Source organism: Alnus glutinosa, chromosome 5 (genome assembly GCF_958979055.1).
Source record: "Alnus glutinosa chromosome 5, dhAlnGlut1.1, whole genome shotgun sequence".
NCBI classification, from domain to species: Eukaryota; Viridiplantae; Streptophyta; class Magnoliopsida; order Fagales; family Betulaceae; genus Alnus; species Alnus glutinosa.
This window is the reverse complement of record NC_084890.1, coordinates 26,647,872-26,661,035: the sequence shown is the minus strand read 5'-3', so window position 1 is coordinate 26,661,035 and position 13,164 is coordinate 26,647,872. Positions and strand designations below refer to the sequence as shown.

Below are 13,164 nucleotides of genomic sequence, written 5' to 3'. Positions count from 1 at the left end.
ACCAAACACAATAAAACAATCTATCTAGTAAACACTGGAACAAGTTCTCCCAAAGGGAAAGCACAAACTACGTCAATGCTGCAACAAGACACGCAGCAGACCAACAACACAAAAAACTACAAACTCAACAAGCTAAGCAAATTCCATCTATATACAAGCTCAAGATTCTTCACACTGCTCTTAGCTATGACCTTGGTCCTTGGCTAAAATTCTCGATCTAACTTTCCACTTAATCTGTGCTACAATTGCTTCCTCTGTTTTGGGAGTTTGACCATGCAACAAAGCATTTCTTTGATGTCAAAGGTGATAAACTGATGCACCAAGACAAAGCTTGCATAAGCTGGATTTGAGACTCTTCCCTTGCAAAACAGCAACACTCCAACCAGCTCCCAGTCAACCGGCGGATCAACAACCAAACAATCAGCCATAAGAGCTCTCCATATTCTTCTACTAAAACTGCAATTGAAGAAAAGATAAGCTCTACTTTGCTGTCTACCATGGCAAAACAAACACAAACCATGGCAGAACAAACCCCTATACACACATCATTTCTTTGGTAATAATGACATCTCTAAAGACCAGCCAAAGAAGAAAAGTATGCCGAGGAATAGCTAAGCAGAACCACACATATTTATACCAATCAACCATATGCTGCTTATCTCTTAACTGCTTCCAAGCTTCAACACAATAATAAACTCCACTTCTGGAGTTCCAGATAAGCTGATCAACGTCTCCAATTTCAATTTCAGGAAGCCGACTTTGAATCTACACAATATTATCTGATTTAGCATTCGGCCATTACCATTCTCTCCCCCGAGTGATGGAAGAGAGGCCTTATAGAATGACCTGCATCATAAACAGTCATGTACCCATATTTGTCTAGGAGATGACCTGCAGGGTGCCAGTTATCACACTACAAAAAAATACCACTACTATCCCCAAACTTTGAATCGAAAGCTTCAAGATTTTTTTCCAGCTCCAATAACAATTTTGAGGGATAGAAACTTGCCAAAAACTTCTCCCTTTCAACCAATTTTCATACACTTATCCAGTTCTATTCTCATAGCAATATCCTCTCCAATCACTCCCTCACTGGGATCTTTTCAAGTTGAAGGCATAATTTTTAGAGTGCATTGGACAAATCGTCATTCTACATCACCCCGAATCTTCATTAAAATATACAGTACAAGTAGTGTATCAACTAAATACTATAATTATCTTACTAATTAACAACATAAGAAAAAAAAAATAAAGCTTTAAAAAAAAAATTGTGGGTTAGAAATTTAAAATTTGATTTTTTTTTTTATTTTTGTAAAAAAGAAAATTAAGATTGAGTTTTGTACCTATAGAATTTGTGTTAATCCCAAAGAGGAAGAAGAGCCGGCAGAGTTTTGGTCATTTTATGATATTTTTTGCCTACGTTTTTAAGTTGCAAAATATTGTCGAATTTGTATTATTATCCTAGTATTCCGTCGTTAGGACTTAGGAGGTAACTACACACGGAGCTATAATCCTCTGTGTTTTTCAGCAAAAACTGTAAAACTGCCTTGAGGCCCTTGACCTTTCACGCCTGTCAGCTTATGTAGGACCCACTAAGGTCCATCACTTTTAAACGGTCCCGATTCTCGAAGAACGTTTAAGATGTGAACCAAACGACACGACCATGGCGTCCCATAGAAGGCAGCCGTAGAGAGAAAAAAACAAAAGTAGGGTATCCTTTTTTTTTATTTTTTTATTTTTGATAAAAAAAAAAGTAGGGTATCCTAAGAAGTTCATAGAAGAAGGCACGGCCTTTTCGCTCTCTATTCTCTCGGATTGGGATTTTTCTTCGCCGTAATCCTACACAAGGTATGCTTCTCTGAGATTCTCTGTAATTGGGTTTTCACAATTTTCTTTCTAGATTTTTTCTCCTGTGAGAAAATATTGGAGGTAATAAACCCTCGGGAAAACCCTAATCTCTCTCTCTCTCTCTCTCTCTCTCTCTCTCTCTCTCTCTCATGGTATATGAGTTGTTAAAGTAAAGATTGTTTCTTTAGTTTTGAGGAAAGTTTTGTTTGGAAAGCTTTTGAGGTTTTCTTTGCCATTGATGTTCGTTTAGTCCCCCTGATTTCTGATTGCATTTGCTTACGATTTTTGTCAAGATTCGTCTGGTATTTGTAGATGTTATTATATCGGGTTCTGTCTGTGTGTGTGTGTGTGTGTGTTTGTGCGTGTGTACGCACGCAATTTGTGAAATTGTTACTCTTGATAAACTAATTTGTTGTAGGTTTTTCTGGGTTTTCGACTTGTTCGTGTTTGAAGCTTTGTTTGGATGCTGAGAAATAGAATTGGAAAAAAAAAAAAAAAAACTGTACGTCTATTGGAACCACATTTATAATACTTTTTTACTTATTAAAAAAGAAGTATTATAAATTTTGGTCAAATAGAAACTTAAGTTTCACTAAAGTGGACTTTATGTATCTGAAGAAATGATTGTGCTTGATAAATGGAAGCAAGGGAAATTCGAATTCCATGATAATTTGTGAAGATTTTTTTTAAAAATTAAAAAAAATAAAAAAATAGACGTTTTCAATATACCAAGTGGCTTGGGTGCATTTAGGTTGAGAAAAGGTTGTACTAGTAACTGTTGATTTATTTAATCTTGACCTTATTTTGCACTTTCAGGAGCTAATTTAAATTTGTAAAAATGGGTGAGACTGGGAAGCGATCTCGTTCCCAGAGAGGCCATGATGACAACAAGAATCAGAAGAGACGGGTGAACGAAAAAGATGACAAAGGTAAAGATGAACTGGTTATTTATAGAATACTATGCCCAGATGGGGTTATTGGAAGTGTCATTGGTAAGAGTGGGAAAGTGATAAATTCTATAAGGCAAGAGACGCGGGCGAAAGTCAAGGTTGTGGATCCATATCCTGGTGCTAAGGACCGAGTTATAACAATCTACAGCTATGTCAAGGACAAAGAAGAGGTTGAGGTTGACGATGAGTTCAGTGACAGGGAACCTTTATGCGCTGCTCAGGATGCTCTTCTCAGAGTTTATACTGCCATTGCAAATGCTGTGGCTACTGCAGGAGATTCTGACAAGAAGCGGAAAGATAAGGAGGAATGTCAAATTCTTGTTCCATCTAGCCAGTCTGCAAATATTATTGGTAAAGCTGGGGCCACAATAAAGAAACTGAGAAGCAAGACGAGAACTAACATTAAGGTCTCAGCCAAGGATGCCACTGACCCAACTCATTCATGTGCTATGGACTTCGACAATTTTCTCCTGGTTAGTATCTACTATAGCTCAGTCAATTGAATTTTATATTTCAAGTTTATGGTAGATTGTTATACGACATATGTTGTCCTGATTAGTATCTACTATGGAACAATCAATAATTAAATTTTTGGTTGCACGCCAAGGTTTTTGTTCTGGTATTTGGATCTTATGCATAAAATAACATATCTATGTATGCTCTTCATTATGATTTTCCTCTCTGGGTTCACTTTCAGTAAGCTTTGTGGTTTCACTATTCTCTCATCATATAAATAGATTACTGGTGACTCAGACGCCGTGAAGAAAGCACTGTTTGCAGTTTCTGCAATTATGTACAAGTTCACTCCTAGAGAAGAGATTCCTCTTGAGACGACTGTACCAGAAGCTCATCAAAGCATTATCATCCCATCAGATGTTCCTATGTATCCACCTGGTGGACTATATCAAAGTGCAGATCCTATCATCCCTCCTAGATCTCTTCCTCAAATCATAGGTGCTACAAATATACAGGATCTCCAGGGTTATGCAGATACGGGGAATACATGGCCTATTTATTCGTCTGCCCTTCCTGTGGTGTCTGGGTTTGGTGGTGTCTCACGGTCCGAGGAGTTAGCTGTAAGAGTATTATGCCCCTTTGACAAGATTGGGCGTGTCATTGGCAAGGGAGGGGGTACTATCAAAAGTATAAGACAGGCTAGTGGTGCTCGTATTGAGGTGGATGATACCAAGAATGATCGTAATGAGTGTATCATCACGATTACTGCAACAGAGGTACAGTTCCGTCTTCTGGCCTTTACTTTATATATATAATAAAAAAAATAATAAAAAAAAACTATTCTGTTCAGTTTTATAGTTGATTGCTCTATCAATGGTTGCTACTTAAATGAAGAGGTTTTATGTTTCGATAACAATTCGCAGGAAAAATTTGGGGAGGGCAATTTTTTGCAGTTATCTGTAATTCATATACCTTGCAGAAGGCAGACACTTTTTTACTTTTAAACTTCTATTAGGCCCAACAGAAAGTAGCTATCTGCTATATCCTATATGTGTCTATTATCATAACATGATTAGTCTTCTCTAATTCCTTGTTAAATTACATCATAATATTTAGTTTATTGATAAATTGCATTCACTCCATTCTGACCATATGCTACACAATTGTATCATCTACTAATACTTGTTGCTCCTATTGGCTTTTCAATTGTTTGGCAGTCGCCTGATGATTTGAAATCCATGGCGGTTGAAGCTGTTCTATTGCTGCAAGCAAAGATTAATGATGAAGATGATGACACTGTTAGTATTAGACTCCTTGTTCCATCCAGGGTCATTGGGTGTATCATTGGAAAAAGTGGCTCTATTATAAATGAGATCCGTAAGAGGACTAAAGCTGATGTCCGTATCTCGAAAGGCGAGAAGCCTAAGTGTGCTGATGTAGATGATGAACTTGTTGAGGTTTGTCTAATGGAAATTAAGTTTTGTGTCTTACTATTTCTTATTGATACTCCATACTTTATATTGAAGTTTTTCCTTGATTAGGTGCTTGGAGAAGTTAGTAGCGTAAGAGATGCACTTATCCAGATTGTTTTAAGGCTCCGCGATGATGTCTTGAAAGATAGGGATGGTGGCCGCAACCCTACTGTTGGTGCTGATTCTCTTTTCTCAGCTGGCACTGGTCTTTCAGTTCCATCTGTCTTGCCTTCTGTTCCCCCTGTTGCTCCATTGGGATATGACCAGAGGGTTGAAAGTGGAAGTGGCTTGGGCATGCTTTCTTCGAGCAGCCTCTATGGATATGGATCTTTGTCGGTAGGTTGATACTTGTTTGGTTATATTTTCATACCATCACTGCCACCATAACTTTCATCATCAGCAAAAGTTATGTTTATATCCTTATTGCTAGTAACGATGAACTTTGTGATTCTCTTGGTGCTGATCTAGGGGTTGAGGAGTGCCAATTGTTGGAGGGAAGTGATTATTATAAGATCTTTCTAAATTGATGTGTATCTCTTTGACAGATCACTTGCTTTAATTGCTTTTTGATCTTCTAAATACATTTTAGCCTAGGGCCCTGTGACATGGAACTTGTCTATGCAAGAGAGTAGTTTGGTTCCTTCACTTTGTTGCAAAAATAGGAGAAGTTTTTTTTTTTTTTTTTTTATTTTAAAAAAAGTACTTTTTTATGCTTTTTTGTTTGTCTTTATACCTGATTATAACAAGCCATCAGTGATTTTATTAATTCCTATCTCCTCCCCTCCCCCCCACCCCCACCTAACATTTTCTCTCTTTGTTGCAAAGGCAGAAAACTTCAACTTGTTTTCTATGTTGTAGGAGATGATGTCAGTGTCTTATCAAATTTGTTATAGTGGCATCTTCAGATCTTTCTACGATAATCTAGATCTTGTTTAATATTATGTTTAAGTAGGCTGTATAATTGCTATGGTAGTGAAAGACCTATAGCATGAGCTTTGAAAGCCCTTGCATTGGGTCTTTCCAAATATGTGCATTTCTCTAGACTGCTTTTTGTTTTGAACTGGTTTTATCTTAATTTTTTGCTTTTTTTTATTCAGTTGTTGGGAATTGATGTTTGATTAAAAATAAAAATGTGTTGCATTTTGTTAAATGCTGACTACTGTGGCTCTGCATGATGTTTATTTCGGGCCACTATTCCTTCTTCCTGCTTTTGTTAACATTCAGTTTTCTTTTTTTTCTTGTTGGTAGATGGGTGAAAATGGCTACGGATCAATGCCCACATATTCATCCAAGCTGTATGGAGGGTTAGTATATTATTTTCATAAGATCTAGTCTTGAAGATTATATCTTTGGCCATAATATGTTCTATCTGTATCCGCTCTTTAACCCCATGACTCTATGCAGGTTGCCTGCCCCTTCAACTCTTGAGATTTTGGTCCCTGCTAATGCAGTGGGAAAAGTGATGGGTAAAGGAGGGGCCAATATTGGCAACATTCGGAAGGTTGGTTCATCTTCCTACATAAGATTTAATTTTCTGATTGTTAGTAAAGCTTACCTGAATCAAGATAAGAAATCTGAACTATTATCGCCAATGTCCATTTCCATGACTTTATATAACTTATATGCTATGTAAAAATGTTGCATTCAACTCATGCTTCACCATTCTCAAATTTGGCCCTATACAGAAATTTTGGTTTTATAGTTTGTCAAATTGAAATTTTAAAATTTGATTGGGGCACAGAACCTTTTATTCTAAAAAAGAATCAACAATAGATAGTTACTTATATGATTGTGGGAAAGAGAGATAAAATGCTCATGGCATCCAGTTATTGGAGTTAGAGCATAGAGATTATTGCTGCTTTTCGCTTTTTTAATAAAGTTTTTCATACTTATCAAAAAAAAGCATAGAGATTATTGCCAAAAAATAGGTGGCATTTGTTCGGTCATATTTTCCTGAGATATTTCTTAGGATTTCTGGGTATGGCCTTGATTGTTGCAAATAGCTCTTGATTCCCATAAAATCTCAGTTTATGGGAATATTAAATCCCTTCAAAACGGATGGGCATTCACATCTCCTGGCTTCGGGAAGTTCTACATAATATCCTTTCTTGCTCATTCTCTCTCTTTAATCATGAGGCTACTCTCTCTCCCCCAATGCACTGAAGCTAGCACCACTGCCGGCAACTTAGTGACTATTTTCTCTGCCCCTGTATGGATCAATTTTTTCATTCTCAATTTTGATGAATGCCTTTCTTTTGTTTTGTTTTTAATCACAATCATTGAAATGCACCATTTGTCTTGTAGTTTTCAGTGGCCTCAGTCTTGAACTGGGTTAGGATGTTTCCTTCCTTGAACTGAAGGAACCCAACACTTTCTTTCTAGTTACTAAAGCCTCAAGGGAATCTTACCAGATTCCTATCTAAACCAAACATGGGCATAATCATATGTATGGGTATTTAGATCACCATGCATCACATTTATGAGAATCTGGATACTGGGGGGCTTATTGGATTATATGAACCAAACACCACCTTATATAGTATGCTGATTCTTTGTACCTGTGATGCTGTTACACATGGTCGTATTTGCTACACCATGTTAACGTTCTTAAATATGTATCTCAAGATGCTGGATTGTGTCCAAGATACATGTGTTTCTCATTTATTGTTTTGTAGACCGTTCTTAAATATGTAATGATTATTTTGGTATTAAATCAACAAATGAGACCTATAAAACATAAGTAGACAAATGTCTCTTTGCTTTGATGTCTCCACAATTTATATTTTCCCTTAAGGTCTAATGCTTTATGTTTTGTTTTTCAAGTCCTTTTTTATTTGGATTTGCTATGGAGCATAATGTAACTTCGCCTTAATACATTGACGAATTTTCTGGACTGAATGACATTGTAACTCCTTGTTTTCCCTCCAGATATCGGGTGCAATGGTAGAGATTTCTGATTCCAAATCTTCCCGCGGTGATCGTATTGCTCTTATATCAGGCACACCTGAACAAAAGCGTGCAGCCGAAAACTTGATTCAGGCATTTATAATGGCCACCTGACTTTCGAGGATGCTTCTAGTTAGAAGTTGAATAGTTAAAAATCTTGGAATTTTCTCCGTCATGGTTCCTCTCCTTAGTACCTTTAGGTTTGGTTCTGGAGAGGGTTTTGTTTCTAGGCTTCTTCAACTGGATTCTGTTCTTCCATAGCAGTGCTATCAAGATCATCCAGAAAGATTCGCTGCTGGCTTTATGTTTAGTGATATAGGCTTCCTTCTTTGTCTATTCTTCTATTCTTCATCTGCAATATCTTAGAACTGTTAGGATCTTTCTTTCCTTTCCTGTTATTTTGTCTGGCGATGTCTTTGACGAATTTGTAGTCCATCTTATTTCCAATGCTATCATACTCTATGAATTTGATGTTCATGTCAGTTAATAGTTCCGCAGATGGCCATAATTGTCAAACTTTAATATATGTGTTGTTTTCTGGCGATTAAACCTCTCACTCTCAGATTCTTGGTAGAAGAATCTTTTCTATCAATGATGCCAGTGCAATGCGGTTGGTGATGATGTCTTCTTTCAATAGACTCCTTGGTTTACATTTGTAATGCAGTGGGAAGAGAGGGAAATCATCTTCTGCCGTTAAATGTGCCCTCCCTCTGCACATTAATTCTATCTTGTGTCTTATCCTTGCTAGACATATAAGAATTTGTGGCAAAAGAAATCATGGAATCATCTTTTCTCAAGCATATTATATTATTTCTGGGCTTATTAAGATGCCCTCTTACTTATATTGAAGTAAATTTCATGTCTCATGTCTTAGAAATCTGCATATGCTCTTGTATCGAAAAGCCTAGAGGGTGTAATGTTTGTGAATTTATTTCCTCAACACTACATCGTTCACTTCTTATTCTACTGTTGATACAAATCATGATACTACACTTATCAATGACCATGGTCACTGTTTTTACTCCTTTTTCTTTTTACATTGACAATTCTTTAATTCTCCTTGGTCCTGACCTGAGGACGAGATGTCCAGTTTAAGCGGCTATAGGATTTCATATGGCCAACCCTACCTGTTACACTAGTGGCTGCATCACTGTTCCATATGACAGAAACTTTTGGTATCTCAAATATAGATAAGCTTTACTATTAGGTTTGACTTTGTTCTGGAATTGAGCCATGCCATTACTGTATCCTTGCGGTTACAAGAAAAGCTAACGGTACATCGATAAATTATTCTTTGATCTCTTTCTAGTGACAAACGGCTTGTGTTGGTGAAATTTTGCTTTCTATGAGTATATTCGGTTCTCGTCCTGATCATATCATGTCCAAATTTGCATAATTATCCTAGTACATTGGCCTCATTATTGTTGATGCTGCGTTCCAATGGCACTTCCTCTCATGTTCTCAGACTATCATTTGTGCTGAAACTATTGTGTCCAACCTCGAATTCTCTGTTGCAAAAGACTGGCAACAGTCATGTTGGGACTTTTTGGCTCCTGGTGTGGATAGATGACCTTATTTCCATTTGGAAAATTTCTTGAATATCAGCAGTGATAGATATTGTTCTTTTGGGTAAGAAAATGAGACGAAAGGCTTCATAGATAGGTTTCCTTAACATGAGATTGATAGGACACTGTTGATGACAAAGCCAGTTGGAAACAGTTGTTCTTGCTACCATCTCTATAATGAATAGCAAAGATAGGAGAAAACATCAGTTTTGCTTTTGCCTTGAAACATTATTATTAGGGTCCTTTCCAACCTAGATTATCAGAAATATATCCTTTTATACCCTTAAAACTTATCTTCTCCTATTATTTCTTGCGTGAATTCTCTGTATTCCAATTGGTATCCACAGTATGGACATTCGGATGACAAATGAAGTTGGTTTTTTTGGCAATCATCGAGAGTTTGGTTGTATTATTGGTTCAGTAGTAGTGGCAGCACATTGTGAATATAGACAAGGTGTGCCCTACTGATGTTGTTGGAAGGTATTATGTTATGAATAGTAGCAGTGAAATGCTCATAGAGAAGCAATTTTCGTGTCTTGTGCTTGTAAATATTGTTGTAAGCTAATTCAATATGCAATCGAAATGCCTTCTGCTTTTTGACAGTTGAGCTTCTCTGTTTTTCTTTCTTTCTTTCTTTCTCTTGATAAGATAAAGAGTTACTGAACAATGAACATCGTCACTGTTCCTAATTGATAAGATGGTATCTGGGTACATTGTTTCTAGCACAAGTTAAGAAATCAGAGGAAATGAGTGGATGTGAATTTTTTTCAATCCATAATGCTATGGATGACCTTTGAATATGGACAATTAATCATTACAAAAAGAATACAGAGCAAGGAAAGTGTCTTCAGTTTGGCTTTTTCTTCTGGATATTGTAGCCAACCAATCCTCATCTGATGTTTGCCTTCAGCTCACAGGTCAGCCCACCCTTTGCTCCAGGGCGCTCCACTTGTAACCATTACCAATTGTATATGCATAGATGGAAGCTCTCTCCTCTTCACCAAGAGAATTTATTCTCTCTATCAAATGAGAATTGTAACGATCTACGTTATTCACTCCAAAATGAAATAGTTAAATTACAATTAGAGTTTTCTAAATACTTATAAAGCATTATTTCACTTGGTGAAAAACCCATACGAGACTTAACAGTTAAAACTCACAAATATCTTTATAATCTACTCCCTCAATGTTACTGTTACTGTTACTGAAGTATTACAAGAATCCTATCCTTTTCTATTCTTCTCGTTTTTAGGTTTTGTTTTGAAAGCACTCTCCGCTTGCCTCTACTCAAATCTAGCTATGGCTATTTTAAAGTCAGACAGTAAGAGAGTTGTTTCTCTTCGTCCACTTCAATTACCTGACTATTTTAATGTAATATTTATCTTAAAAGAAAGAAAAAGTTAAAAGGTGGAGGTGGAAAAGGGTGGGCAAAATGACACAAAACTTTGTTGGTGTCAGGGAAAGTGGAAAAGCGACGTGTTGATTGCGTGTAGTCCACTTCATTTCCTAGAGAAAAGGGCTTACATTTCTCTAAACAATCTTTACCGGATATCGCTAGACTTTTACACCGCTCTCGCAATGGGGAGATTTAATTGGTTGTGATTTTTTTTTTTTTTTTAAAAAAGTACATAAAGAAAAATAACAATGTAGAGCTGGGAACCCAACAAGAAACACCAAACAAGAGACAACAAAAATAATAATAATACATAAATAAAGGGAATGCATCAAATGAATGACGCGCCTCTATTAATTCTTGGTACAAGCACCAATAAACGATACTGCCAATAAAGATAGTAAAATAGGATGTAGATAGTGGCATAACCGTTACGAAACCCTTCAACCCTACCTAAACCCTAACACAAGAAACTCAGATAGAGGCATGACCTTCGTGATATCCTTCAATTCTACCAAAACGCTTAGAGGGTAACAAAAACAGTAAACACAAAAAAGAAAAAAAAAACAAAAACAAAATGAAAGAGAAATACATAAATTCAAAAACAACAAATTTACATAAAAAAAAAAACCCAGAGAAAACAAAATGCAAACAAGGCCAGCATGAGAGACTAGCAGAAAGCCGCTGTCTTTGGATCCACGCTCCGGTGCGTGGTGTCTACGCTTTGGCGCAAAGAGTCCAAAAGTGAGAAAACTACCCCAGGAAACCAGTCGCAGTGGTTGAAGATAGTGGATGAGAGACAGGAGGCGTCACGTGCGACGAAGGGTTGTCCATACGTCGGCGCGTGTGGGACCCGCACCAGTGAGTAAGATCTACTTGCATGAGCGTGTTGGCCGGACGGAGACAGAACTGGTGGCAAATTGAAGCGAAGAGATCGATAAGCGAGGTGGAGTGACGCATATGAGGGTGGAACTTCCTGAAGTTGACATATCTGTGTTTGAAAAACCCACTTGCATAAACTTCAAAAAGGGGGGTGGATCTGAAGATGGGAACGGCTGGAAGATGTGGAATTTGAACGGTTGGCATGAAGGGCCAGCAGAATTGATAAACGTAGATAAATCACTAAAAGCGATGGATAATGCCTCAAAAGAGATTAATAGGACTTCCAATGAGGCAATTTAAGCCTCAAAAGAGGCGGGAAATGGAGAAGAGTTGAGGGAGTCGGGCAAGACTCTTCATCAACTAGGGAACTATGGGGGGTTTGTTTCTGGAAATAGAAGAGAGTGTTTTTCCTTTAATAAAGCAACTCGCCAAGCACATGACACATTTTCCTTCATTTTCATTGACATCATGTAACGATTTAGGTAGAGTCTTAATTGTATATGTGTTATTACTCTAAAATGACTAATTACAATTAAAGTTCTCTATAAACAATTATAAAATGGCATGTCACACGTAAAAAAAAATTAATACAAAAACTTAACACTCATAAATAATTTTATAATCCACCCCAAATCTTTTTATAGGGTGGGGATATATTGACTTTCTATCAAAACCTTTCTACTAAGCAAACGTAACACAATGTCATAAACAAAACATGGATGAAATTTATCACTTCTCATTCAAATAGATTAGTGTAATGTCACAAATAAATTCAACTAAATTTTCAAGTTGCTCATATATTTAAAGGGAAAAATAAAATTTAATCTTTAAGTTTTCATGCGAATTTAATTTCGTTTTTAGGTTTTCAATTTCAACAATTAAGTCCTTAAGTTTACTTATGATTTCAATAGATCTTTCTATTTAGGGTGTGTTTGGGATTGCGATTTCGTAGAGAAAAAGTACGATTTTAATCCAAATCGCAGAAAATGAACCGTTTGGAAACTGCGTTTTTAAAAAATTGCAATTTGAAAACGCAGAAAAGCGCTTATTCAAATCGCAGGCAATGTGGTGCTTTTTTGAAAATGCAGTATTTTAAAAGGCTAACCTGCGATTTTAAAGGCCAAACTGCGATTTTGCCAAACGCTTAACTGCATTTTTAAAAATCACTTTTAAAAATCGCACATTTTTAAATCGTACTTTTTGAAATTACAAACACAAACGGACCCTTAAGCAATTATTTTATTTTTATAATCGCAATCCGTTCCTTCCGGTTAGCAATTATTTAAAACTGTAACCCCGATTAGCATTTTTTATTTTATTTAATTAATATCTCCCTTATGATAAAACCCAAAAAAATTTAAAAAAAAAAAAAAAAAAAAAGACAGGTTGGAATTTTGAATGATAACTAGGCGCACATGTAAGTATCCGATTGTCGTATAGAGTCACGGATATGCTTCGGGAGGCGTACGGATTGCCGACAACGACAGTCAAAGGAGAAAGAGTTGTGTGTAATTAGGTTAATATATAATATAATATTATATTAAAAGCTAAAATTGTATTTTTAGGTTTTTAGGTAAATATAATATTAGAGTATCGGTTGTTGTATTAGAAAGAGAGCATGCGCAGTGTGTAAAATTAATTGAATAAACACT

General features: G+C 36.5%; 1 protein-coding gene across 2 annotated transcripts; it reads left to right on the top strand.

Moving 5' to 3' along the window:
• The first annotated feature begins 1,735 nt into the window (after positions 1 to 1,735).
• On the top strand, positions 1,736 to 9,839 carry LOC133868067 (KH domain-containing protein At4g18375-like). 2 transcript variants are annotated; one of them, XM_062304869.1, is made up of 8 exons: positions 1,736 to 1,848; positions 2,665 to 3,271; positions 3,536 to 4,030; positions 4,472 to 4,711; positions 4,796 to 5,062; positions 5,975 to 6,030; positions 6,131 to 6,227; positions 7,655 to 9,839. In XM_062304869.1, exons 2-8 carry the CDS (start codon positions 2,687 to 2,689, stop codon positions 7,784 to 7,786), a joined length of 1,872 nt encoding a protein of 623 aa, XP_062160853.1. In that variant the 5' UTR covers positions 1,736 to 1,848; positions 2,665 to 2,686; the 3' UTR covers positions 7,787 to 9,839. The 2 variants fall into 2 exon arrangements, with proteins under 2 accessions (XP_062160853.1, XP_062160854.1); XM_062304870.1 differs by lacking the exon at positions 1,736 to 1,848 and adding an exon at positions 1,909 to 1,929.
• The last annotated feature ends 3,325 nt before the right edge of the window (positions 9,840 to 13,164 follow it).

What these genes read in the sequence shown, in the direction of transcription:
- LOC133868067 (XM_062304869.1), top strand. Translation starts at nt 2,687, where the DNA reads ATGGGTGAGACTGGGAAGCGATCTCGTTCCCAGAGAGGCCATGATGAC. An exon ending in TAGATGATGAACTTGTTGAG is followed by an intron (nt 4,712 to 4,795) that starts GTTTGTCTAATG and finishes TTCCTTGATTAG; the next exon opens with GTGCTTGGAGAAGTTAGTAG. An exon ending in ATATTGGCAACATTCGGAAG is followed by an intron (nt 6,228 to 7,654) that starts GTTGGTTCATCT and finishes TTTTCCCTCCAG; the next exon opens with ATATCGGGTGCAATGGTAGA.